General features: G+C 38.8%; 1 protein-coding gene across 1 annotated transcript; it reads left to right on the top strand.

Annotated features, from left to right (window-relative positions):
• Positions 1-272: 272 nt before the first annotated feature.
• Positions 273-24,672, top strand: pip5k1ab (phosphatidylinositol-4-phosphate 5-kinase, type I, alpha, b). Its single transcript, XM_084435427.1, has 16 exons — positions 273-630; positions 9,830-9,864; positions 11,411-11,491; positions 11,876-12,006; positions 14,624-14,741; positions 15,818-15,970; positions 16,112-16,411; positions 17,607-17,830; positions 19,520-19,603; positions 19,689-19,737; positions 19,842-19,923; positions 21,641-21,802; positions 22,020-22,155; positions 22,358-22,420; positions 23,719-23,806; positions 23,886-24,672. The coding sequence occupies exons 1-16, from the start codon at positions 585-587 to the stop codon at positions 23,886-23,888; spliced, it is 1,755 nt and encodes a 584-aa protein (XP_084291553.1). The 5' UTR covers positions 273-584; the 3' UTR covers positions 23,889-24,672.

Below are 24,672 nucleotides of genomic sequence, written 5' to 3'. Positions count from 1 at the left end.
TAGCTAATGAAGGTAAACTTCAACTGAAGGGCGTTATTGTTATTAACTTTTAAGCATGCTTTTAAGGCACAAAACGTTCAGTAGGCCTATCTAATTTTATATACATTTTAACATGTGTTTTTTATATTTATTGACATTATTCATTTTCCAATGTGAAATGACTTTTAAAATGTCATGTATGCTCAGCCTGTCCAAGATGTTATCTAGGCTACTCTCTGACTGGTTTTGTTATTTTTAGCACTGTACATAAAGGCTTGACTCGTTTGTTTCACAAACTAATGGGACGTTGACAAGGCAAGACTGTCGTCAGCAGTAGGCTATACAACTGTGGATATCATATTAGCCTAAATTATAGGCTATTATTTGGATTATATATGTAATATAATGTAGCCTAAACTATATAGAATAATAATTTCTGTATACGTAGGTAGTGGTCCGAATCTCTGTTTGTAGTTATTATAGTCTTTAAGTAGGTCAGTGACAGTAAAGGGTGCCAGAGAGAGTCAGTCAGTCCGGGCGGAACCGGACACTAGTCTGTCTGTCTGATTCCGGTCATGGAGCGGGTCCAGTAAACCCGAATCAAAATGGCGTCCGCCGGTCCACCCGACACGGGCTTATCTGCCCCTCCAGGTAAATTAAAATATTTTGTTTTTTACACTTATTTTGGCATGTGCGTTTTGTGTTTTTATGTTGTCTGTTGCCATGGATCAACTATTGTTTACCAGCACTGGATAACGTTAGATTCACTGTTTACTGGCTTCAATCAAGCCTTTTGTTCCAACAACAACAAAATAAATGTAATCTATTACATTCGCTTGTGAGTAATTATAATATATTAAGCAATTTATCAAATTTGTGTATGTGGGATTTATTGAGTTTAGTTGATCTATGATCTGAAGGTTTTCCTGAAATAATCCAGATCGATGATGTGGATCTGTGGCTAACATGCTATGCTAACTAGCCCTGTTATAACAAACATATAACAAAGCTAATATTAAAATAAATAACCTACACGAATGAATGCAGTTCATTTACGATTATCTTTTCTGTTATTGTTCTATTAAATTGGGTTGTTTGGGATTTTTTGCTAATGAACGAGCCACCCCTTATGAATTTCTCTCTATAAATGTTGTCGAGCGTTAACAACAAAACAACACACATTTCTTACTTTATTTCCTTTTTTTTCTTAAATTTTTTTTTTTTTGAGTGAGAGAGAGAGAAAATTATTCATTTCGGTTTACAAAAGAGTTGTTAGAGTTTGGTCAAATATGCACATTGCCTAAAGATATTAAGTTACTAAGTAACTGTTAGTACTTCCTTTGGTAACATGCAGTTTTTAGTAGTGTATTGTAAATCATCAGAAATTACATGATATTTAGGATATTAATACATTTTCTCCAATAAGACATTGACACAACGACTTGTTAATATTTAAAACTAGCTCAAGGCTATTATGTAAAAAACGGTCAGGTTTAAGTTTACGTCAGTGTGCTGGTTCTTTCCACTGGCACACCCATACTTACCAAATCAATTATGTAAACAAGTGAAATAGTTGTCTCATTTAAATTCATAATATGTGGTGCACTTAATAAGCCAAAATAAATTTAGATGAACAGTTTTTTTTTTAACAGTTACATGATCAGGAGCCAGACCAAGAGTTAAGGAGTTTGCTCAGTTATGATTAAGAGTGTTTAGGCTAATTTGAAGGTTTGCAGGAATTTAGACATTTGCACATTGACAGTAAATTAGCTAATTGGTTACTGGGATGTAAATGGCATTAACAGTGCATGTCCTGTGAGTGTTTATTCTCTTTAACACCCTGTCTGTCTTCATTGACTTCTGAGTAAAAATAGCATCCCCTGGGAAATGAAGTGGAGATGGACCTCAGTAGTCTGAGATACTGAAGTTAATCAGATGGTCATTATTTAGGTGGTTTTGTCTGTTTGCTAAAAAAATAATGGCATTTTGTGTGGGTAACCCACATTAGGACATAGTTAGCACTCTGCAAGAAGTATTTTTAGTGCTCTCAGACACACGCACACAGTCTTGATGATTGCAGAGGCTGCTCTCTTGCTCTAAATATAAATGTGAAAATGGGACAGAAACCAGCCCACTCGCCCAGATAAAATGGGACAGACTGCTGAACATCTAAACCTCAAGTCCCATCTCACAGACAGGACATCTTGCCACAATTAATGACCTCAAATGCGTGATTGTTTCTGCGTGCATGAGGTACAAGATTTGTTCCCTACCACTCTTAAAAGAAAGTGTAGGCTATGTCTTAAGCTTGGACTAAATATAGGCTAGCTCAATAGATGAGCCATGTGTTCTCTGAGTGGTCATTTCACTTGCTCTGCGGTTTATGGATGTGGTGCAAACAAAACTGGAATTTGTTAAGACAAATATGTTTTAGTGATAAATTATAGGCTACATTTGTAATATGTTTTAATCATTGGTTATGGTGTTTAATAGTGTGTCTGTTATTTGCTGTTGGTCTTTATTTTATTTATTTTTATTACTTTTTCTATGAGAAAACCTAAATTTCCCTCTTGGAAACCATCCATCCATCCCATCCATCCATCCCATCCAGCCGCCCAGTCATCCATCCTTGTATCCATCCATCCTTCCATATACTCACTCATCCATGTGTCTCTCTGCCCATTCATCTATCCATCCATGTATCCATCCATCCAAACAAACAAATATCCATCCAAACAAATCAACACCCATCCATTTAAAGCAACAAATCATATACAAACCAACACCCACCCATCCAAACAAACACCTGTCCATCCAAGCAAGCAACAAACACTCACCCATCCTAACAAGCAACAAACACTCACCCATCCTAACAAGCAACAAACACCCACCCGTCCCAACAACAAATACCCACACATTCATACAAACCAACACCCCCCCATCCAAACAAACACCCACCCACCCATACAAACAAATACCCGTCCAGACAAACAAATAACTGTCCATCCATCCAAACAAACAACAAACCCACCCATCCAAACAAGCAAGAAACACCCACCCGTCCAAACAGACAAACAAACAAACACCCACCCACCCAAACAAATACCCGTTCATCCATCCAAACAAACTAACACCCACCAGGCCCGGATTGGCTAATCGGGAGCACCGGGAGAATTCCCGGTGGGCCGGTCTGTTTTATTGGCCAGGAGGGCCGGTGTTGTCATGGCACTGGGTTGAATGCTTTCCCTATAGGCTCCAGTCATAGCGCAGCCCCACTATTTTTTTTATTATTTTTTTCTCGCAGCCAAAAAAAAAAAAAAAAAGTCACTTTGTTAGAGATGTGCTAACAAAAAATAAGAGATACAAAACGAGGATAATAGCCTAGGCGCAAAGGCGGCGCTGAAAAGGCCAGAATAATAAAACATCTCTAGAAACTGAAGCGGCCAAATAGCCTACGAGTCAGGGCCGTACCGACCATTGAGGTCTCCGAGGTCCGGACCTCGGTAATTTTTCCTGAGTGTATAATGAACGTTGTGAAATAATTGCCTAATATTAACTCTAATTTGGTGCTGCAATGATTCGCATATCGCGACGATAACCGACCTCATCATCTGAGCTGCTTCAGCACTCAAACACCGCTCGTCGGCAATGGCAAAATGTTTGAGATGACCGATCAAAGCAAGCGGGATTTATGTTCACAGAAGCGCGAGCCGCGGCCGCGCGCGAATCCCAACGCGATGCTTCACGAGATAAGGTGCAAGTGGTTAAACTAAACAGCTGTTTTACGATAGAAATGTTAAACGACCGACATAAATAATCACTTTGCAAAGACTGTATCAATCTAAGCTCAGCTTCAGGAAGGGGAGATTTACAGGTAAAGATAAAGCGACTGAGAGAAGAAGAACGAGAGAAGGAGATGGAGATGAGAGAGGAGAGCAGGTAGAGCAATAGCCTATTGCATACTGTGCCCATAATGAGAATAACTTTATTACAATGGATTCCTATTTAACACAGATGTTCTTTGGGACACTTTGGGATGCACTTTTGGGACCTCTGTATTTATAAAACCCTGTGTACTGATATTGCACTGAATAGAAAATTAGATTTTTGAAAATGAATTACAAGGCTGTACAGAACAGTGCACTATTGCAGACTTAGGCTCAATCCCAGTTCACCCCTTGCCCTTGCCCCTACCCCCTACCCCCTACCCCCTACCCCTCCGTTTTGCGCTTTCCCGTGAAGGGGTAGGGTTGTCTCGATTCTCTTTTGGTTGGAGGGGCAGCACTAGGGGTAGGGTGAAGGGCCAGATAGCCCTTGAAAGATTGGGCCTTATATACTGAGGGTTTAATTACATTATTTTAGTCAGTCGGGAACTAAAGTGGGCCGGTCTAAGGCATGAAACTCCAGGGCTGAAAATGAGTCCCACTCCGGCCCTGACACCCACCCATCCAAACAAATACCCATCAATCCAAACAAACAAGAAACTCACCCATCCATCTATTTAAACAAACAAACCAACACCCACCTGTCTAAACAGATAAACAACCACACACACATCCAAACAAACAATCACACTTCCAAACAAACACAGACCCAGTTTCTCAACCACTTTGTTTGAGAGATACTTTTAGGACACACTGGTTTAAAGATGCGGTAAGCTATATTTGAAAAACCCTGTTTGGAAGTTAGTCGGACCGACACACGAACAAACAACAACAAACGTGTGTAGCCAATCAGCATTAGCGAATTTAACGTCATTGTTAATTCACTTGCCTCGCATGCCGGCAATCGGGGTTCGAGACCGACTTGGAGCAGTGCTGTTAGGATTGAGTTTTAGAGGCGGAGCAATGAAGAGAGGGGTGTGTTTGTTTGGGTTGATTTCAAATATCAACAATGTCCAACAGCGGTTTTTAAATATCGCTTACCCCACCTTTAAGTGCTGACAATTTTGTTTTACCCTTTACAGATCTGAGGACTCCATTTTGGAGGCTGTTGGCCTCTCGGAGAGGTAGTACATGCATGGCTCAGATGTGCTGTGTGATTTAGAGACTCTGAATGCCAATTAACTAAAATGGCTTGTCCCTTGCATGGTCTCGGTTGCAGTGGTGATTTAAGCTTGATGACTGGGGGATGGGTGGAGTGAAATGAAAGTGGAAGCTGTAACTGTTTGTGCAATTATGGCCGATGGGAAAAGGAATTGATATTTCAGACGGATGATGAAAGGGTCCAGAAATCTGTGGGAACAAGATGTATATCACAGTTCCTGGAAATCGTGCCATTGGGTCAAGCTTTACATTTGGTTGATGCTAGTGTTTGTGCGTATAGGCCTGCGTTTGGGTGAGGTGGGCAGTTGAATGCTGTCTCTTTTCATCATCACACATATTGTTCAAACTCCATTGTTCAAAATTGTTGGTTCTCAGACTTGTGTGACTACACAAGTCCTATCACATATCTATATCTGCTGGCCATTGAAATATCCGTTATCTGTCCGTCCTCACTTAAAATAGCCGTTGCTATTAGTTACTGCAAGAATTTTCAGTAGTTGTCTGGGGAATCGTGTGAGAACGGTTGAGTTACTTTCCATGAGTTCTATATGCAGTTACGTAGACTTGGTTATCAGCCATGCCAAATATGTGTCATTTGCACCAAAGAGATCAATATCACAATGTTTTTTCTTCCATGATGAAAAGGAGTGTGGGTAGTCATGAGGCAAAGTACGTGCGCTTTAAGAGTTTGACTGATATTGTAAAACAATTTAGGCCTATAACTTTTTTCATGGTGCAGCCTGTTTGTTGTAATCTTAATTTTAATAATGGGTCAATGAAACCTCTAACTTTTTGTCCTATTAATTTAAGATGTTAATTTTGGTCAAATCAAAAATATCAGGGTGAACTGTCTTGATATCATAATAAATAATAGTAACTCAAATAACTTTTGAAAAGTAATGATTTTTTTTTTTGATGGCCGATGCTGATATCTTAGAGAGCAGGGTGGCCGATATATATTTATTTTAATTAATATTTAATAAATTAGAAGTAAATAACTTGAAAATGAATTTAAAAAATAAAAGACTTACTTTAGATGGCAACTTCTTGATTTTGTAATGGTATTACAGTATTTTTCACAATTAAAGAAATTAAAAAAATATATGTATAAAAGGAAGTAGCTAAACACTGTAACCAACAGGGCACTTACTAGGCTAGTCTTGTAAGTTTGTGCGGATTGGGAATCATATTTTTAAAAATAAAGACAAGGTAACACAAATTTTTCTTGCAGCACAGTGAAAATTACATGAATATGACATAGCGGGCAATTGAATAAAGCGCAGCATAGTTTGAGCGTTCTGTGAATAATGCGTTTCTGTTTTCAAAATAAAAGTCTTCTTTTCCAACACATCGGCCAAACAGAAAAACGTATCGGCCTGTGCCGATATTTAAAAAATGGCAAATATCGGCCTTGGTGATATATCGGTCCACCACTAGGGTCAGAATTACTAACAGCTTGCGCCAGTGCAAACCTACTTTTAGTGTTAAACTACTGTCAGGATTTGCTAACGACACACAGTGAAAATTAGCACTAAAAAGGCGTCAACAAGGTTATTTTTGCGTCTGACCTTAATGCGCCCTTTCAGACGCGCATGTATGGGCGGAGAGTGTTTAAATGAATCATGCAAGGTGATTTAGGTTAGCTCTTGTCAATTTACTGGTATTTGCGCCATTATAACGGCCCAAAAAAGAATGTCTTGAACCAGACGCTAATTTGCTCTGCTCTTGGTAGACTGCGTTGGTCGTTATGGAAATGATCCGGCTGCGTCTGTGTTCTTTAATTTTCAGTAGATCACACGCAGATCTTTCCACTCCCAAAGGGGCTGTTTTGGAATTGCACTCTCATGCTAATTTGCCTATTTAGTATATCTGGACCATGACATTTTATTTTCTACTGAAAATATTACAAAGGTTTTTCCAAAACCACATGAAACCAACATAAATAACATCTTTCTCTTTATCATTGCTCCATGTATACTGAATGTGATATATCAGATCTGGTGTGCGCTCACAGTTACTATTTCTGTAGATTGGATTCTAATCTTGATTGTGTGTAATAATATCAAGCTCTTGGCAGGATTGAAGTTGCTAGGCTATTGCATTTCATTCTGTTTGTTTTGACTACGAGCAGACAAGCTTTGTTGTATAACTCTTGTCTCGCCTGAAGACATGCGATCGTTCTGAATCAATGCAAACAAGCAAGACCCATCACACACTGTAGCATGCTTTGCTATTATAAAAATATGAATTTGAAGCCTTAAATATTTTAGATCCTGTGTTGTTTATTGAGTGAGCATCTGCTGTGACAGTCTGCTGAATGTCTGGCACCCCTGGTGTCAGGACAGATTTTGCCCCCTGTGACATTGCCAGGTGGAGGATAGCTGAAAGAACTTTCGGGTGGATTAGATTATTATACTATAGCATAGTGCTGTTTTGAAATCACAAAGTCTGCGATTCAATTAAATAAGTATATGCACTGGGGATTTTAATTATTAATTATTTACATGTGTGCAGGCTACATGTTAATCAGAGCTGCTCCGTTCACAGTAAATGCTCTTCACATGAACTCAGTCTCTCCATGTGCTGTTTATTTGGGTTTCCAATAAAGTGTAATTAGGAACCCATATAAAGTCTGACACGCTTTGTGTTTCATAGCGAATTGCTGTTATAATTTACATGCGTGCTCGGTTAACAGACTCCATCAATGTGCACCATTTCACCAGATTTGTAACGTAAATCATAAACATACACCAACACCAATGTTTCTAAATATGAGAATTGTTGTTCATCGCAATTTCAAAATAAAAGTTTAAACTTTCGCTGTAGCATTTCTGTCAAATATTTAAGATTAAGTTGATATTTGAATAAATGTTTGAATTAATGCACAGTCCGCCATGTTTAGGTACTGTATATTATGCTGCTTTCACTTTAATACACAGATATAATATAGGCTACACATGCAATTTCATTACTTGCTGTTTATGGTCACAGACATAGCTGACTGTTTATGTGAACTTTGTGTGTTTTTGACGTATTCTTGTGTGCATTTGACAGTTTAAGCGCAATAACACGTGAAAGAGAACTTAGTTTAATACTGTAGGATTACAAATTTAAGAATATGTTTAAGATCTGCTGATCCTACATCCTTACATAACATCACATGAAAAACTAAGGTGAACTACACTGTATTGGGCATTCAAGGTGAACGTGATGGCATCAGTTTACTGATTAGATTCAATATAGTTTCCATTGAAGGGGTTTTGTCAGTCTTTGATCTTCCTACTGAGAGTCAAACTATGTGTGAATGATTACATATTCTTAGTTCATGTGACTATGTGATGTTTATACAATTTGGGGGGTACCATTATCTTCAGTCGGGGGTAATTGCCTCTATTGTCTTTAGATGATTCGATTTAGTGGTCATCTCTAAAGCCCAATTTATACTTCTGCGTAGAACTTACGCCGTAGCTACGTCGTAGGCTGTGTGTAGCGGACAACGACGCAGAAGTATAAATGAAAACCAACGCGTTGCCTACAGCGTAGAGGCTCCGGCGTAGGTCCGATGCAGAAGTATAAATCAGCCTTAAGGCTGTGTGTAAGGTCAACACTTTTAAGGATTATCATCAGCACCTTTAAGGACTGCCCACTGAATGCCTATAAGATACCATGTAAAGTTCCCTTAGTCAGACTTGATGACTGCACGTCACTGCAGTTACCGACAGCTTGTGTTCTCAATAAAGAATCGTTCTAAAGAGACAACCAAATCTCCTGGTCTTTGCTTCTGAGTTTCCTACAATACTCACTGCATGCACCGTCTTACATCCAGCTCTCTGTGCGCGTGCTTCAGATGTGTGCGTTCAGAAAACCATATATCAGAAGTTTAGACTGATATGGCTTAAAACGTATTCAGTAGTGCTGGGCGGTATGACCAAAAAGCCACATCACGGTATTTTTCTAAATTACACCGGTTTCACGGTATATGACAGTATTTCTTTTTTTCCAAGCGTGACTGGGTGTAAAACACATTTTTCACTGAGTGAGAGAGGAAATGCTGCAGTAGATTGACTTAGAATGCCCTATTTTACTGTCATGAGTGAATATTGTAGAAAAAAAAAATCCACACTAGTATTATTACAGGTTTGCAAGGCTGTTTATAAAGAGGTGCCAGCAGGGGGCGCTTTAGGAGCGGCAGAAATAGCGGTTTCCCCGGTAACGGCTGTACACAAAGCAGCAACGCTCATAAACGCCGCTTTATCAGGAAAGATAAAGAAAGATTCACTCGTAATAACAAAAACTTTTCTAAAGACCGTCAGTTCACCTCAGATACATTAATATAAAAACACCCGCGCCGCGTTTTGATTTTGAAACGTGCAGTGCTCATGTTTATTCAACGACGTCAATGCCAACCACAAATAGATTTTCCAAAAGGCTGTGTTGATATTGTGAACCAATGTATGGGAAACACTGTCATATAATTTGACAGCGATCAATTATAGTTTAACCTATCCATCTTCAAAGTCACGCTTACACGTGCAACAGAGAAAAAGGACCCTCTCAAACAGTGTCGCGCCGCGCCGCGCCCCGATCCGATCATTATTAAAGCGACATACATCGGTATTGCGGTATTTAAAAAATTCATATTATAACAAAAATAAACACCGGTATTCGGTATGAACCGATATACCGCCCAGCACTAGTATTCAGATAATAAACTTTCGCGGTGAAGAACTACAATGTCACGTGAGCGTTTTCCGTCGCTCTAACACACATTAATGTTCTTGTCATGCTTCTTTCTCTCTTTAAAGGGTCCAGCGGAGTTCGAAAGATGACTATTACGGAGGTAAGCTTGTTCTCATGTTGGATTACTCACTTTGTGTTAGTCATTGAGACTATTTCTTAAGTTCTCTCTAAATTCTAAATCTGATGACCTTGTATTTTCGTTTATCATTTCATCACTCAAATTTTCCATCAGTAAAATCATGTTCCTGTTTAATGAGAATTTACATTCTTTCTAGATTGACTGACATTTAATCTCTTTGTCAGAATAATTTAACTAGAAGTGGAACACATGCTCAAATGCATACACCATAAGAGCAAGCAACATACCTTAAGTTAACAAGTCTTCCCAGTGCGTTGTGGGATATGTAATGTTTGATCATTATAAAGCAGATGGTTCCATTCCTGACAGCTGATTGGTCAGTACAAAATGCAGAATATAATAGAGGTCAGGCTATAAGGTATTTTCCAACAAAACATAAATAAATAAAATAAAATGAATATATTATTAAATAAAAACTTTGGGATAATTAACATTTAATGTTTGCTAGCTGGTTCCTTATTCCTGGTTCATGAGAGTCACAGTTTTGGAGCACAGTTGGAGTTAAACTGTAAATGTGTAACTTCAGCTTGGCCTACGTTTGTGATACGAACAGCCAGTCAGTAAAAATACAGATTTAATTATCACAAATTCTCAAATTTCCTAATTTTCTCTTTAGATGGTTAAGTTAAACTTAAGTTTTTTTTTTTTTTTGGAGAACAGTTTTTAGTCTGTTTCTAGTCAGATATTAATGAAAGTAGAGATACACCGATCGGTGATTGGCTCGCACCGGTGACCGGCCTGTCAGTCTCACATCTTTCTGATTCCTAGCCGGTCAATATACAGAGTTACTGCAAAAACAGAAGTTTAAAGACAATATTCTAAAGATGGCTGCGCGCTTGTTTCTCTGGCGCATAAGGTCTATAGCAGCAAAAAGGCGCTCGAGGTTGTGCTGTATGGTAAATATGGGTTTAACTTTGCCCTTTAGTCATGACTGTATTCACAATATAGCACAGCTTCTTGATTTATCGCTAAATAGATGTCAGATCCTGCCTCGCTGGTTTTTGTACTCTGTGCTTCATGCAAACATTTTCACCTTCCCTTGTTTTCTCAGTTTCTCTTCAGTCAGCCATGTACTTGTAAAATCTCAGATCAGTGTCCACAGTTTCATCCAAGTGTTTTTTTTAGTTGCTGGACATTGGTAGAGGAATGTGAACACATGAGCCCTGTAGCCTGAAGTAAGGTTGACTTACTGTTACTGTGTGTTGATCAAACAGTCATGTGAGAAAGATCTTGAACAGGACAAATATTGACACAGTTAGATACACACACACACACTGCTCCCATTGTCAATTGAAGATTCACATGTATCAAGACAGTGAGAGGATGACCAGACTGACAGGAATTTGCGCGTCTGTGTTTGACTTGAAGAAACCCCTGACAAACAGGAAGTCAAACCTGGACAGATTTGAGGGCTGTTGAATCCCATCTATTGATATGAAACCAGTTGACTTTTTCAGTTCCACTTTTATATCTGTCACTCTTTTGTGTCTCTGTCTCTCCAACCTAGGGGCCAGGATCATCTCAGAGTATGAAGAAGACCATTGGTCACAGAGGAGTTGACCCCACAGGAGAAACGACTTACAAAAAGGTCAGCTGGCAGCCAAATGTGTCATCTGATAACTGAAGAAGTGCAAGAGAGAAACTGGGCTAGAAAAGAGGAACAGACCAAAGGGAGGAGTTGGAAAGGAAAGAGAGGTTATCATGAGAGACATGCTGAAATTATGATGATGTAAAATTAAGCAGAATTAAACATCTCCCACTCCTAATAATGACACATTCCAGCATTTGTTTTACTGGAAATTACTGTTTATTTTTATTTTTATAAATGCATTATGTTCCCACGCCACCTACATAACAGCTCATTTATAGGTTATTTAAAATAACCATTGTGATATTTATCTAGTGTTTCCTTTCTGTTTGCACTTCTTTCTCATGCACTCTTCTCACACACGCACTCATTCTTTGTCCGTAGACGACCTCCTCCGCCCTCAAAGGAGCCATCCAGCTGGGTATCGCACACACGGTGGGCAGCCTCAGTCAGAAAGCTGAGAGAGATGTTCTCATGCAGGACTTTTATGTGGTAGAGAGCATCTTCTTCCCCAGGTGTGTGTACAAAAATACCACCACTTATATATATATATATATATATATACAGGGTTTTTCCTGGGTCAAAATTGGTCTTCGGTGGTGGCTGACCGACATGGTCATCCACACACAGCAAAGAGTACCCTAGTACCCACATGATCCGCAAGCCCAATATTGACAATAAATGTTCAATTTAAAATAATTACAGTTTGTGATTTTTTTTTATTTTTTTTTTTAGGTAATTTACTACACATTGTCATAGGCCTATACATACTGTGGATTATTAAGGCTAAATTTTACTAAACACTCTTGCTAAATTAGGTAAGCACACTTACTTTCTCATTTCAGATTAGGGGTGGGAATCTCTAGGCACCTCACGATTCGATTCGATTACGATTGAGAGGACAACGATTATCGATTATTAACGGTTTTTTTTTAGCAAAACGTTTAGCAAAGTATTTATGATGACCCATAACGAACTTACTTCCATCTTCCTATATTAATTTTATTAATAAAACAAATGGAAGTTATTTGAACATTGCAAAGAACCAACATGAAAATAAATGTGTGCCTGTACTAGCAGCATACTTGTAGTAAATTAATACCAACTTCAGCATATTCTGAATCTCTAGCATTTAATAATAGACTTCTAACCAACATCCTCTTGTTATTTCCAATGAGCAATATAATCCTTCAGACAAAAAACATTTTGCTGTAGCAAATTCACAAACAGTTTTCGTTCAAAAATATAGAATGATGTACCAGCAGCTCTCATACAATGCTTGTGGACTTATGCATATTCTGAATAATTGGTAACATACAAAGCCTCTCTTATTCACAACTAAATAATAAAGAGGTATGACTTGAAATGTTTGCTGTATACCACAATCAAAAACAGCTTATACAAAAAAAGTGAATGAACATCTGCAGAGAGCACAGTCAAAATGTAACTTTTTGTGACTGGCATTGCACATAGCCTATTGCAGGGCAGTATAACGTAAGTATAACAGATCGGTTTACAGTATATTGATGTGAAAACTAAATAGGCTACTGAAAGCAGCTTTCATACAACAAATACTAAATAGGTAACAATGAAATTGCCAATTTTCCATACACTAGCTTTTAACGAAGAGGGTGCCGTTCGAATTTGGCGCTCAGGCATCATGAGTCTGTTATGTGCGCGAGTCTGTTAAGTGCGCGCCACAGACTGCACGCGCACTGCACGTCCGCTAGAGTTCCGCCTTTTGCGTTCCGTCAATATTATGTTTTTTTAGAGATTTGATTTTTTTGACATTTGTGAATCAATTCAGAATCGTCCACGTCCGCATCGCGATGCATATAAGAATCCGCGCGGTGCTGTGATCGTTCTCTCCGTCACTCCGTCAGTAGCCTGCTTCACTCACAAAACCCAATTACAGATCAAATAAGGCTTTGGCGGGACAAAAAATCGTTTTGGCGGCCGCCAAAAAAAATTCAATGTAGGAAAAACCCTGATATATATATATATATATATATATATATATATATATATGTTAACCATAACTACTCAATCATGCACTATAGGTATTTAAATATCTATGGCTATTTAAATAGATTTGAATGGGTGTTGTGGGTACTGACTGTTGTTAAAGGGATACTCCACTTTTTTCGGAAATATGCTCATTTTACATCTCCCCCAGAGTTAAACAGTTGAGTTTTACCGTTTTAGAATCCATTCAGCCGAACTCCGGGTCTGACGGTACCACTTTTAGCATAGCTTAGCACAGATCATTGATTCTGATGAGTCCAGTAGCATTTCTTTCAAAATGACCAAAGAGTTTCAATATTTTTACTATTTAAAACTTGACTCTTCTGTAGTTAAACCGTGTACTAAGATCGACGGAAAATGAAAAGTTGCGATTTTCTAAGCCTATATGGCTAGGAACTACTCTCATTCCGGCGTAATAATCAAGGAACTGTGCGGCTGTACCATGAGTGCAGCAGGCGTAATGATATGACGCAGCGCCTGAAAATAGTCCCCAGCTCGGTAACTTCTTCCAACATGACCGGGACTAAGTTTGTCTAACCTATTAGACCTATTATCAGGCGCTGCGTCATATCATTACGCCTGCTGCACCCATGGTACAGCCGCACAGTTCCTTGATTATTACGCTGGAATGAGAGTAGTTCCTAGCCATATAGGCTTAGAAAATCGCAACTTTTCATTTTCCGTCGATCTTAGTACACGGTTTAACTACAGAAGAGTCAAGTTTTAAATAGTAAAAATATTGAAACTCTTTGGTCATTTTGAAAGAAATGCTACTGGACTAATCAGAATCAATGATCTGTGCTAAGCTATGCTAAAAGTGGTACCGTCAGACCCGGAGTTCGGCTGAATGGATTCTAAAACGGTAAAACTCAACTGTTTAACTCTGGGGGAGTTGTAAAATGAGCTTATTTCCGAAAAAAGTGGAGTATCCCTTTAAGTGTGTGTGTCTAGAAAACTGAGTGAAATGCCATTATAGAGTCTTTGGGAATCATATGCGTGTTCAAACCTCTGAATCGAACAGTGGGCAGCTCGCCAGGTTATAGGTGTAATAAAACAGAAACTCATAACCCTGTCTCTGATTTGCTCTCCATGTCTTATCTCCTACAGTGAAGGAAGTAATTTGACTCCAGCGCATCACCACGGTGACTTCAGGTTTAAGACTTACGCCCCCATCGCCTTCCGTTATTTCAGAGAACTCTTCGGCATTCGACCTGATGACTACCTGGTTGGCTGAACCTATATATATATTTTATTTAAAATATTTTATTATTTATTGTTTACAATAATATTAAAGGTGCAGTAAGAGGTTTTTGAGAAACGCTGCTGATATTTGAAGTCACCAAAACAAATGCGCACCTTTCCCAAAGACCTCCACCTTCACCTTCTTGATAGCTCCGCCCCCAAATTCATGAACAGGCTATGCAACACAGACACCTCCCCATCATGAGCTGATTGGCTGTGTGTGGCTGAAGTGTGTTGTGGTGCTCAGTCCGATCCACTTTCAACATTGTTTCTCAGAAATCTCTTACTTCACCTTTAATCATTGAGGATGAACTCGTGACCTTTTTTTTTGCACTATAGAAACCACACACACACTACCGTTCAGAAGTTTGGACTCAATAAGATTTTTTTTTAAAGAAATTAAAAGGTTAGTTCACCCAAAAATGAAATTTCTGTCATTAATTACTCATGTTGTTACAAACCCGTAAGAACTTCGTTCATCATCTGAACACGAGCTCTCAAATTTCATCAAAAATATCTTCATTTGTGTTCTGAAGATGAACGAAGGTCTTATGGGTTTGGAACGACATGAGTAATTAATGACAGAATAAAAAATGTTGGGTAAACTAACCCTTTAATACTTTTATTCAGCAAGGAAGTCGCAGTAAAGACATTTATAATGTCACATAATATTTATATTTCAAATTAATGCTGTTCTAACATGGTATTAAGCAGCAAAATTGTATTGAACATTGATAATAATAATAAATGCTTCTTGAACACCAAATCAGCATTAGACTGATTTCTGAAAAATTCAGCTTTACCATCACAGGAATAAACTACTACATTTTAAATTGTATTAAAATAGAAAACAGTAATAATATTTCTATTTTACTCGATTTTTGATCAAATAAATGCAGCCTTGGTGAGCTATAGAGACTTCTTTCAAAAACATTACAAAAATCTTACCCACCCCGAACTTTTGAACAGTATATGTATATTTGCACATTTATATAACAGTCATCAACAGAGTTCATTGTCCTTAGGAACATCCCTCATGTGATTTCTTCCTGTCTGCAGTATTCTCTATGTAATGATCCTTTGATCGAACTGTCCAACCCTGGAGCGAGTGGATCAATATTTTATGTGACAAGCGATGATGAGTTCATTATTAAAACAGTGCAGCACAAGGAAGCAGAGTTTCTGCAGAAACTACTGCCCGGCTACTTCATGGTGAGCATTACACACGTGTGTTTCCTGTACTTTTAGATACATAGTACATGCTATAAGTCAAATTGTAGCATTCATCTATGTCCAAATTGTGATATTACAGCATTTTTCACAACTTTCTACTCTCCGCTCCTCCTCCTTCAGAATCTGAATCAGAACAAGAGAACGCTGCTCCCGAAGTTTTACGGCTTGTATTGCGTGCAGGCGGGTGGGAAGAACATCCGTATCGTCGTGATGAATAACCTGTTGCCCCGCAGTGTGCCTATGCACCACAAATATGACCTGAAGGGCTCCACGTACAAGCGTCGTGCCTCCCCTAAAGAGAGAGAGAAAAAAGTCCCTACTTACAAAGACCTGGATTTCATCCAGGAAATGCCTGAGGGCATCCAACTGGAACCGGACAACTACAGCGCCCTCTGCAAAACCATCCAGCGGGACTGCCTGGTGAGCATAGTTTAAACGTTGAATCCAGGATTATGAAGATGTTGATAATGAGTATTCAGTATACACCACCATTCAAAATTTAGGATCGGTATGATTTTTTTTTTAGTCTGTTATGGTCACCAAAGCAGTTTATCTGATTAAAAATGCATTAAAACAGTAATATTGTGAAATATTACAGCAATTTAAAATAACTGTTTTCTATTTTAATAATATTTTACATTGTAATTTATTCCTGTGTTGGCAAAGCTGCATTTTCAGCATCATTCAGTCTTCAGTGTCACATGATCCTTCAGAAATCTAATTCTAATATGCTGATTTGGTGCTCAGTAACATTTTATATTGCTATCACAGTTTAAAAAGCTTGTACAGCTTAATATTTTTGTGTAAATCATGGAACGTTCTTTTCCCAAAACTTTTGAACAGTAGAATCATTAAAGTGATTGCAAATGTTGCAATACAGGATGACAATGTCAGATTCATAAGGCTCAAATTGTGAAAGAATGGTTGGGAGGGAGCATGAAGAATCATTTTCACACTTTTCACCTCTGAGTCCAGACCTTAAATTCATTGAGAGTCTTTGGGATGTGCTGGAGGAGACTTTACAGAGCGCTGGACTCTTGCATTGTCAATAGAAATTCTTGACCAAAGATATATGCACCTCTCGGTGGAAGTAAATGTGGAATCAAAGGTGCCAATTCTTGTGTGAAAATGACTCCTCATGCTCCCTCCCAACCATTCTTTCACAATTTGAGCTTGATGAATCTTGACATTGTCATCCTGGAATATGGCCATGATGTGCCTTCCTACATGCTTGTTTAAGAAATCAAAAGCTACACACTCCATCAGTTCGGGTTAGAAGAACTGTTGCCAAACATATAACATGCTAGAAACATAATAATCACTGCAATAATGATCCAATCATATAGACTCTTTGGCCTATTTAAATCCAAACAGCAAATACTTTTTTGGCTGGGCTGTGTATAGTTGCATATATATGAAAATAATTTTGCACTATTTTATTTCATGCATTCAACATTTTGAATCTTTTTGGCTTCAATAGTTTGGTTGAAAAGATGCTTTCTGTGTCAAATAAATGAATCACCATTTTGGTGCAAATATGTAAATATCCAGATATACATATTGAAAATGGTCAAAAACAAGATTTGTTTAGTTAATCTATCTCTGTATTTGACAGCTGCTACAGAGCTTTAAGATTATGGACTACAGTCTGTTGGTGGGGATCCACAACACGGATCAGGCATGTCGTGAGCGAGCAGGGGCAGTAGAGGGCGGGGGGTCGGAGGGGGCCGTGACCCCAGACCACAGGAGGCCGCAGACTCAGAAAGCTCTGTACAGCACCGCGATGGAGTCCATACAGGGAGAGGCCAAAGGGAAAGGAACCATGGAAACAGAGGACCAGTTAGTCACCATCTTACTATTCTACTCGCTTATGTTCTCTGTTTGATTTTTCTTCCCATCTATGCAGTTAATCCACCCATTTTATGTGCTTTTCTAAGTCTTTTTCCTTTCAACTTTCTAATTGTTCCATCTTTCTCCCACACTACAATCCCTTTCTTCATTAGTTCACTTTAAAATGAAAATTAGCCCATGATTTACTCACCATCAAGCCATCCTAGGTGTATATGACTTTCTTCTTTCAGACGAATACAATCAGAGTTATATTAATAAACACCCTGACGCTTCCGAGCTTTATAATGGCAGTGGATTGCAACCATCAGATTGAAGCTCAAAAAAGTGCATCCATCCATTATATAAGAAATCCACACGACTGCGGGGGGTTAATAAAGACCTTCTGAAGCAAAGTGATGAGTTTGTGTAAGAAAAAATATTCATATTTAAAACATTATAAAGTAAAGTAACTCGCTTCCAGCCAAACGAACATATGGATTCGACTTAAGTGTAAAGCGCGACTTATGCAAGTAATGCGACGTACTGTTGATATTTACGCTACGCCATGACGCACTGCGCTACTTCTGACTTAAGTTGCGCTTTTGGCGTAAGTAGACTGCATATGGCCGTTTGGCCGGAAGCTAGAATTTTACTTTGTAACGTGTTAAATATGATTATTTTTCTTACACAAACTCATCTCTTTGCTTCAGAAGGTCTTTATTAACCCCCTGGAGACGTGTGGAGTTCTAATATAATGGATGGATGCACTTGTTTGAGCTTCAATCTAATGGTTGCAATCCACTGCCATTATAAAGCTCGGAAGCATCAGGGTGTTTATTAATATAACTCTGATTGTATTCGTCTGAAAGAAGAATGTCATATACACCTAGGATGACTTGAGGGTGAGTAAATCATGGGCTGATTTTCATTTTAAACTGAACTACTCCTTTAAGCCGTGTGCACACTGTACGATTTTGGCCACAATTTGGCCGTCTGAGACAAATTTTGTAAAGATTCCATTGATTGTGATAGCCACACATTCTGTAGGCTAAAATCTGCAGTCTTTAATCACTAGTTTAACATGTTCGCCGACAGCCGATTAATGGCCCTTGTGATCAGATTTGACCTCTGATGAAATTCTGTCAGTGTCAGAAGATTTGACGCACAGTCTTGTAGTGTGGCTTCTCCTACGACAACCAACAATTTAAAAACCAATAGGAGCGCAGAATCTGATGACACAATTAGTGCAACAACAAACCACCACTTGCTCCACACACCTTTAAATTTTCTCCCATTTTTCTTTTCAAGACAAGTCATGATCAAAATTAACGCTAGAGATTTGTTTTTGTTTTCTAGCCACCATTTCTATCCCGCATGTAAATGCTGCTCACACAAGAAGAGCCGTCTGGAGTTTTACATCAATCCGTGACACGTTCGGAGACTACGTGTCACGGATTGATGTAAAACTCCAGACGGCTCTTCTTGAATGCGTCCGTTTTTAACGTGTCTTGACTGCCATACAATGACAGTCTGACATTAATGACTGACAGCTCAGATCCTACAGTGTGACATGGCTTACAGCGGGGATCATGTTCTTACAGTCTGACAAGCAACATTTGTAAAGGACTATTATAAATGGGAAAAAAAATGAAATTATGAATGTCATTTAATGCATGCAATTTCCTGTTTTGTCCGTAGATGGGGAGGAATCCCAGCACGCAGCAGTAAAGGAGACCGAATACTGGTTTATATTGGGATCATCGACATATTACAGTCATACAGGTGACTAGTCACAGACAAGAGTTGTGTGTGCATGCTTACATGTTTGTGACCATCATTAATATCTCTCCTTTGTTTCTTCTGTCAGATTTATTAAAAAAATAGAGCATTCCTGGAAGGCCTTGGTTCACGATGGGGTAAGTCATCTGTTCCTTATGGTTGCCTAACCGTATGGTTATTTTGCACTTAGTTGTTTGCAACCTTTGTGAGATAAATAGCACTCTAAACTTTCACGTTGTAGGACACGGTCTCTGTACATCGGCCCGGATTCTACGCTGAGCGATTCCAGCGTTTCATGTGCAGCACAGTTTTTAAGAAAGCACGTAAGTAAAAAAAAAAAAAACACATCTACTGTCCAGCTAGTCTTTAAAGGGTTAGTTCACCCAAATTTTTTAATTCATTTATCATTTACTCACCCTCATGTTGCTCCAATTGACCACCACCATTCATTTTCAAAACACAGGGGTATTTTTGTTATGAAACCTGAAAGATTTCTGTCTCTCCATTGAAAGACCATAAATGCATTGTAAAAGTAATCCACATGAATCGAGCAGTTTAGTCTTGTGCTGAGACACGGTATAATTATTTATGTGAAACAATGATCAACCCACATTCAAACAGCAAATCAAAAGCTTAAATTTAAATATTCATCATATAAAGTTATTGTTTCTCGTTAGATTAAAATCTCTCAATCCAAATGGATTACTTTTACGATATCTTGATAACTTTTTGAAGCTTGAAAGTTTTGACGCAATAGACTATATTTCAATGGAGGGACAGAGATCTTTCAGGTTTCATTAAAAATATCTTGGGGACAGGTTTGTGTTTCGAAGATGAATAAAAGTCTTGGAATGACGTGAGGGTGAGTAAATGATGATCATTTCCATTTTTGATGATAATTTACTTTAAAGGTGAAGTATGTATGATTTTTTTAATGCTAAAATTCAGTTTATTGTTCATTTACTACTATTAGTAGGGCTGGGCGATTTAAATCCTGAGATTGTTATGCGTATCTCGTCAGTAAAGCCGGTTCCTTGATTAGTAGTAAATCGCCATCACCTGCTTTCAGATGGAGCGGCATTTACTACAAAGAGCTGTAGTTAACTGACAAGCTGAGCCATATCGCATTAATAATCGCTGGTGATACGTCTGCGATTTTAATGCGATATGGCTCAGCTTGTCAGCCCTAACTATTAGTATGCCATTCATGGGTTTTTCTCCCCTATAAGTGTAAACATTGAAGCTCCCAGGCACCATCTAAACATTGAGAGCAGTTCACTCAGATCTGTCAATCATTTTCCAGCTTGACCAATAGCGTAAGTTTGGGGCGTGGCTACTGTAGCAAGGGGAGCCAGAGGGTGTTTAGCTGGTGTGAGACCATGGCTGACATGTTACATGGGAAAAGACATTCGGTTTTGGTTACAAAAGTCCCAAGCCAAAATTCACTGCATTTAGACCTTTCAAAGATGAAACCGGTCATGAACACGTCAAAGTGAATGGGGCATTGTGATGCAACACTCTACTTTGGACTCATCCATACCATACACACACAGCATCATTACGCACCCATTCAGAAAGACAAATGGACCAGTTTATAATGTTTGCTTTGTGTCCAGAAAGGCTCAAGCAGTTGTGGCACATCATGTCAAAAAAATGTGCCCAGTGCAGATGTTTATTATAAGCTAGACGCTCGCATTCGCTCTAAGCAGAGTGTTAGTCTACTCAATTATGTGTCATTGATTCATGACACAAAGCAACACAGCTAAAAGTATTCCTAAAATGTTGGAGCTTTTTTTGAAAGTAGACTGCTTTTACCTGTAGAGATTTGGCTTGACAAGCACATGTAAAGCTGTATTTGTGATGTTTGAGTTGGGGGAGGCTCGACATGCGAAGGGGCGTTTGCAAGGTTGTTTGAAAATATGTATTAATTTTGAAGTTCCGCTAGGTGCCACTAGCCCCTATAAGTTATGTCTTTATTTTGGTCATTTTAACTTTTTGTGTTTTGGTGATATCATCCTGTGCCTCTCTCTCCGTTCCCAGTAAAATCCTCCCCCTCAAAGAAGAGTCGAAGTGGCTGTTCGAGTGTTGTGAGACGGCTTCCTATGGGAAGCTCTGCTCCGGCCCCTGGCGGACAGACAGTTGCTGACGCCAGACTTGTGTACCGTTCTCACCTTACCCAGTCCGATACAGAAGGAGAGAGCGGTGAGTGCCGCAACCAAAATATTTACGTCAAGTCTGTTACAGAATTTACCACTTTCTTTAAACAAAAGTTGGGAGACGGCAGTGAATCATCATAGCCATTGAATGCAAAGCAGAAGGCGTGTCACTGTGCATTGTTTTAAAATATTTTTGTGTATGCTTTTCAGCTGAGTCAGATTTAGATAACTCTAAATAACCCTAAAATGATTGTCATTCTCAGGCATGCAGTCGGGCAGACCGGACCTGCTCCAACAAACCGATCCCTTGGCAGGGAGCTCTAGTGAGTTTGCAGCATCAAATATGACCAACTCCTCACAAGGCAGCACAGGAATGGCATCATCATCACCTCCTCAAAGGTACCTCCACACTACCTCTCTTTAACTTGGTTCAGTTCTAATCTGTCTTTCGTTTTAGATTTTTGTGTAGTTTTCTTGCAGTCTTTTTTGTCTGTTATATATCTTCATCATCATCATCATCATCATCATCATCTCTCTCTCGTTTAAATCTTTCTGGCACAGTTTCTCCTTCGTTTGTATAACTACGGCTGCTCACTTACAGGTCAGTAGGGGTGGAGGTGCACAAATCTGCAGTCACTGAGCCTGAGAACAGCGCCCCCCACAGGTAAAACCAAACGCGCACACACATTTCTCATCTCATCAGCTCTCACGCCTGTTCAAGGCAGTACCCGTGTCTTGAACATTGGGGAGGACCAATTTTTTACTAGTAATACATTTTAAATAGTAATACATTTAAACTATTTGCAAATAATATATATTTTTTTAAATATGCTCACATTCACCCTTAATTGTTCATTTGATTTGTCGAAAACACCAAATGTCCCTTGTCTCGTCACATTCGGTTATAGTTCTAATTATTGGAGTCTATGGAGGTTACGGCCCTGTTCATGATTAAACCGTTAAAGCGATAGATCATCCAAAAATGTCATTCCAAATCCATATGGTATCTGTGTAAATATTTCAGAAAAATCAGCTTACACTACTGTTCAAAAGTTTGGTGTCGGTAAGATTTTTTTTAACTACACAAAAGTGTTTTATTTCAAATAAATACTATACTTTTGAACTTTCTATTAATCATCAATCCTAAAAAAATTATTCACAAAAATATTGAGCAGCACAACTGTTTTCAAACTAATTTAGGGTGTGCATTTTATAGTGCGAATGAAATATGAACGTGACACGAACCTAATAACGGGACATGATATCACAAGATGCAATTGATGGACAGAATGCTCAAGAATAGCTGTTTTTCTCATCATAGCTATGATGTTGCCCATCACAGTTCGGTACAGGCATCTGAACCGCAGATCTTCTTTTGTGTTTGTGACGCTGTTTTGACCTTTACACATTTTATAAGCTCTTTTCGAGTTCTCAGATGGTCAAAATACCATCATATGTAGGCTTCGCACATACAACGAGCGCATTTAGCCCAGCACACAGCACTGTTTTGGATGTTCAGTAAATTCCGTCACAAAATATATAAAAGCCGACCAATCAGGTTGTGAATGTATCCCCATGCCTTTAGCTTCAGTATCTTTAGGTTCAGTGTTAAAATGCCAATTTACCCGGACTAAATGTTTGGTTTTTTGATCTGAACTGAACTACAAGTGTGAACAAACCCTTTAGAATGATTTCTGATGGATCATGTGACACTGAAGACTGGAGCAATGGAGTAAAAACCATTACAGGAATACATTACATTTTAAAATATATTGAAATAGAAAACAGTTCATTTTTGATCAAATAAATGCAGCCTTTGTGAGCTTAAGAGACTTCTTTCAAAAACATTCAAAAATCTTACCGACCTCAAACTTTGTGAATGTGTTTGGAACAATAGGGTGACACAATTCGAGTAAATATGTAAAGAGAGACCAATCCTTCATCTTTCGCTCTCTTCTTCAGCCCTGGAGCCGAATGCTTGGATGAGCAGTTAAGCAACGAAGATGCCATTTCGCTCAAAGACATCATCCCAGAGACTGACATTTGTTTCGTAAGTTGTATATAAACTCCAAATAATTTCATTGAGCCAAAAATGTGATTTTATTAAAGACCATATTGCTTGTTTCCAGTAAGAGCAGAGCGATGACTGAAGACACAGGAGCAGAGCATTTAAGCGAGAGATGGACACACAGAAACTCAAGAGAGACGAAGGGCTATGCTATGAGCACTGCTATGATGGCGGTTTTCTCTCAATGAGAGCTTGGGAAAGAACTCAACGTCCTCAGCACAAATGAAGTGTGTTTTAAAAGTGAGTGAGAAACACAGGGAATGAAGGAAAGCCATTGAGCGAGGAGCTTTGATGGCTTTTTCTCTTTCTCTTGCACAGGAAATGCTGCTAAAACCAGTTTTAACCACAAACTTTACACAAAGTTATTGGAAAAGGGATGTTACGATCTCAGTCACATTCTTTACTGCCTTTCTCTCTTAAACTTTTAAAACAGGGCAAGCGGGATGCACAAACCAATTTTAGTTTTCTCTGCCTAGCTAGCGCTGGGAGAAAAAAGCGTGTTACACAGTTGGCACCACTTTATATTATCCTTTGGAGGCTATGTTGCATAAATCTTTATTTATATAGGTCTGTAAACCTTTTGATTCTCTCTGAACTGGTGTAACTTGGAGTAACGGCTGCTAGCGCTCCAGTATGTTTATCTCAGAAGGCGTTATGTTCGAGATAAGCAGGCGACTTCTATTTCTCAGTGGCGTTCTGTGAATACATATGAAGGATGACTATTCTTTATGAGTAAACCTGATGAGAGCATCGTTTTTCCAGCTCTTTCTGTGTCGAGACATCATGTGCCCTTAGAGCGGAGAAAAAAAGAAAAAAAAAATGGGGAAAAACGACCAAAAATGATTCCC

This window comes from Rutilus rutilus, assembly GCF_951802725.1.
Source record: "Rutilus rutilus genome assembly, chromosome: 17".
Lineage (NCBI taxonomy): Eukaryota > Metazoa > Chordata > Actinopteri > Cypriniformes > Leuciscidae > Rutilus > Rutilus rutilus.
The sequence above is the reverse complement of the archived record's forward strand: the minus strand, read 5'-3'. Positions and strand labels throughout refer to the sequence as shown.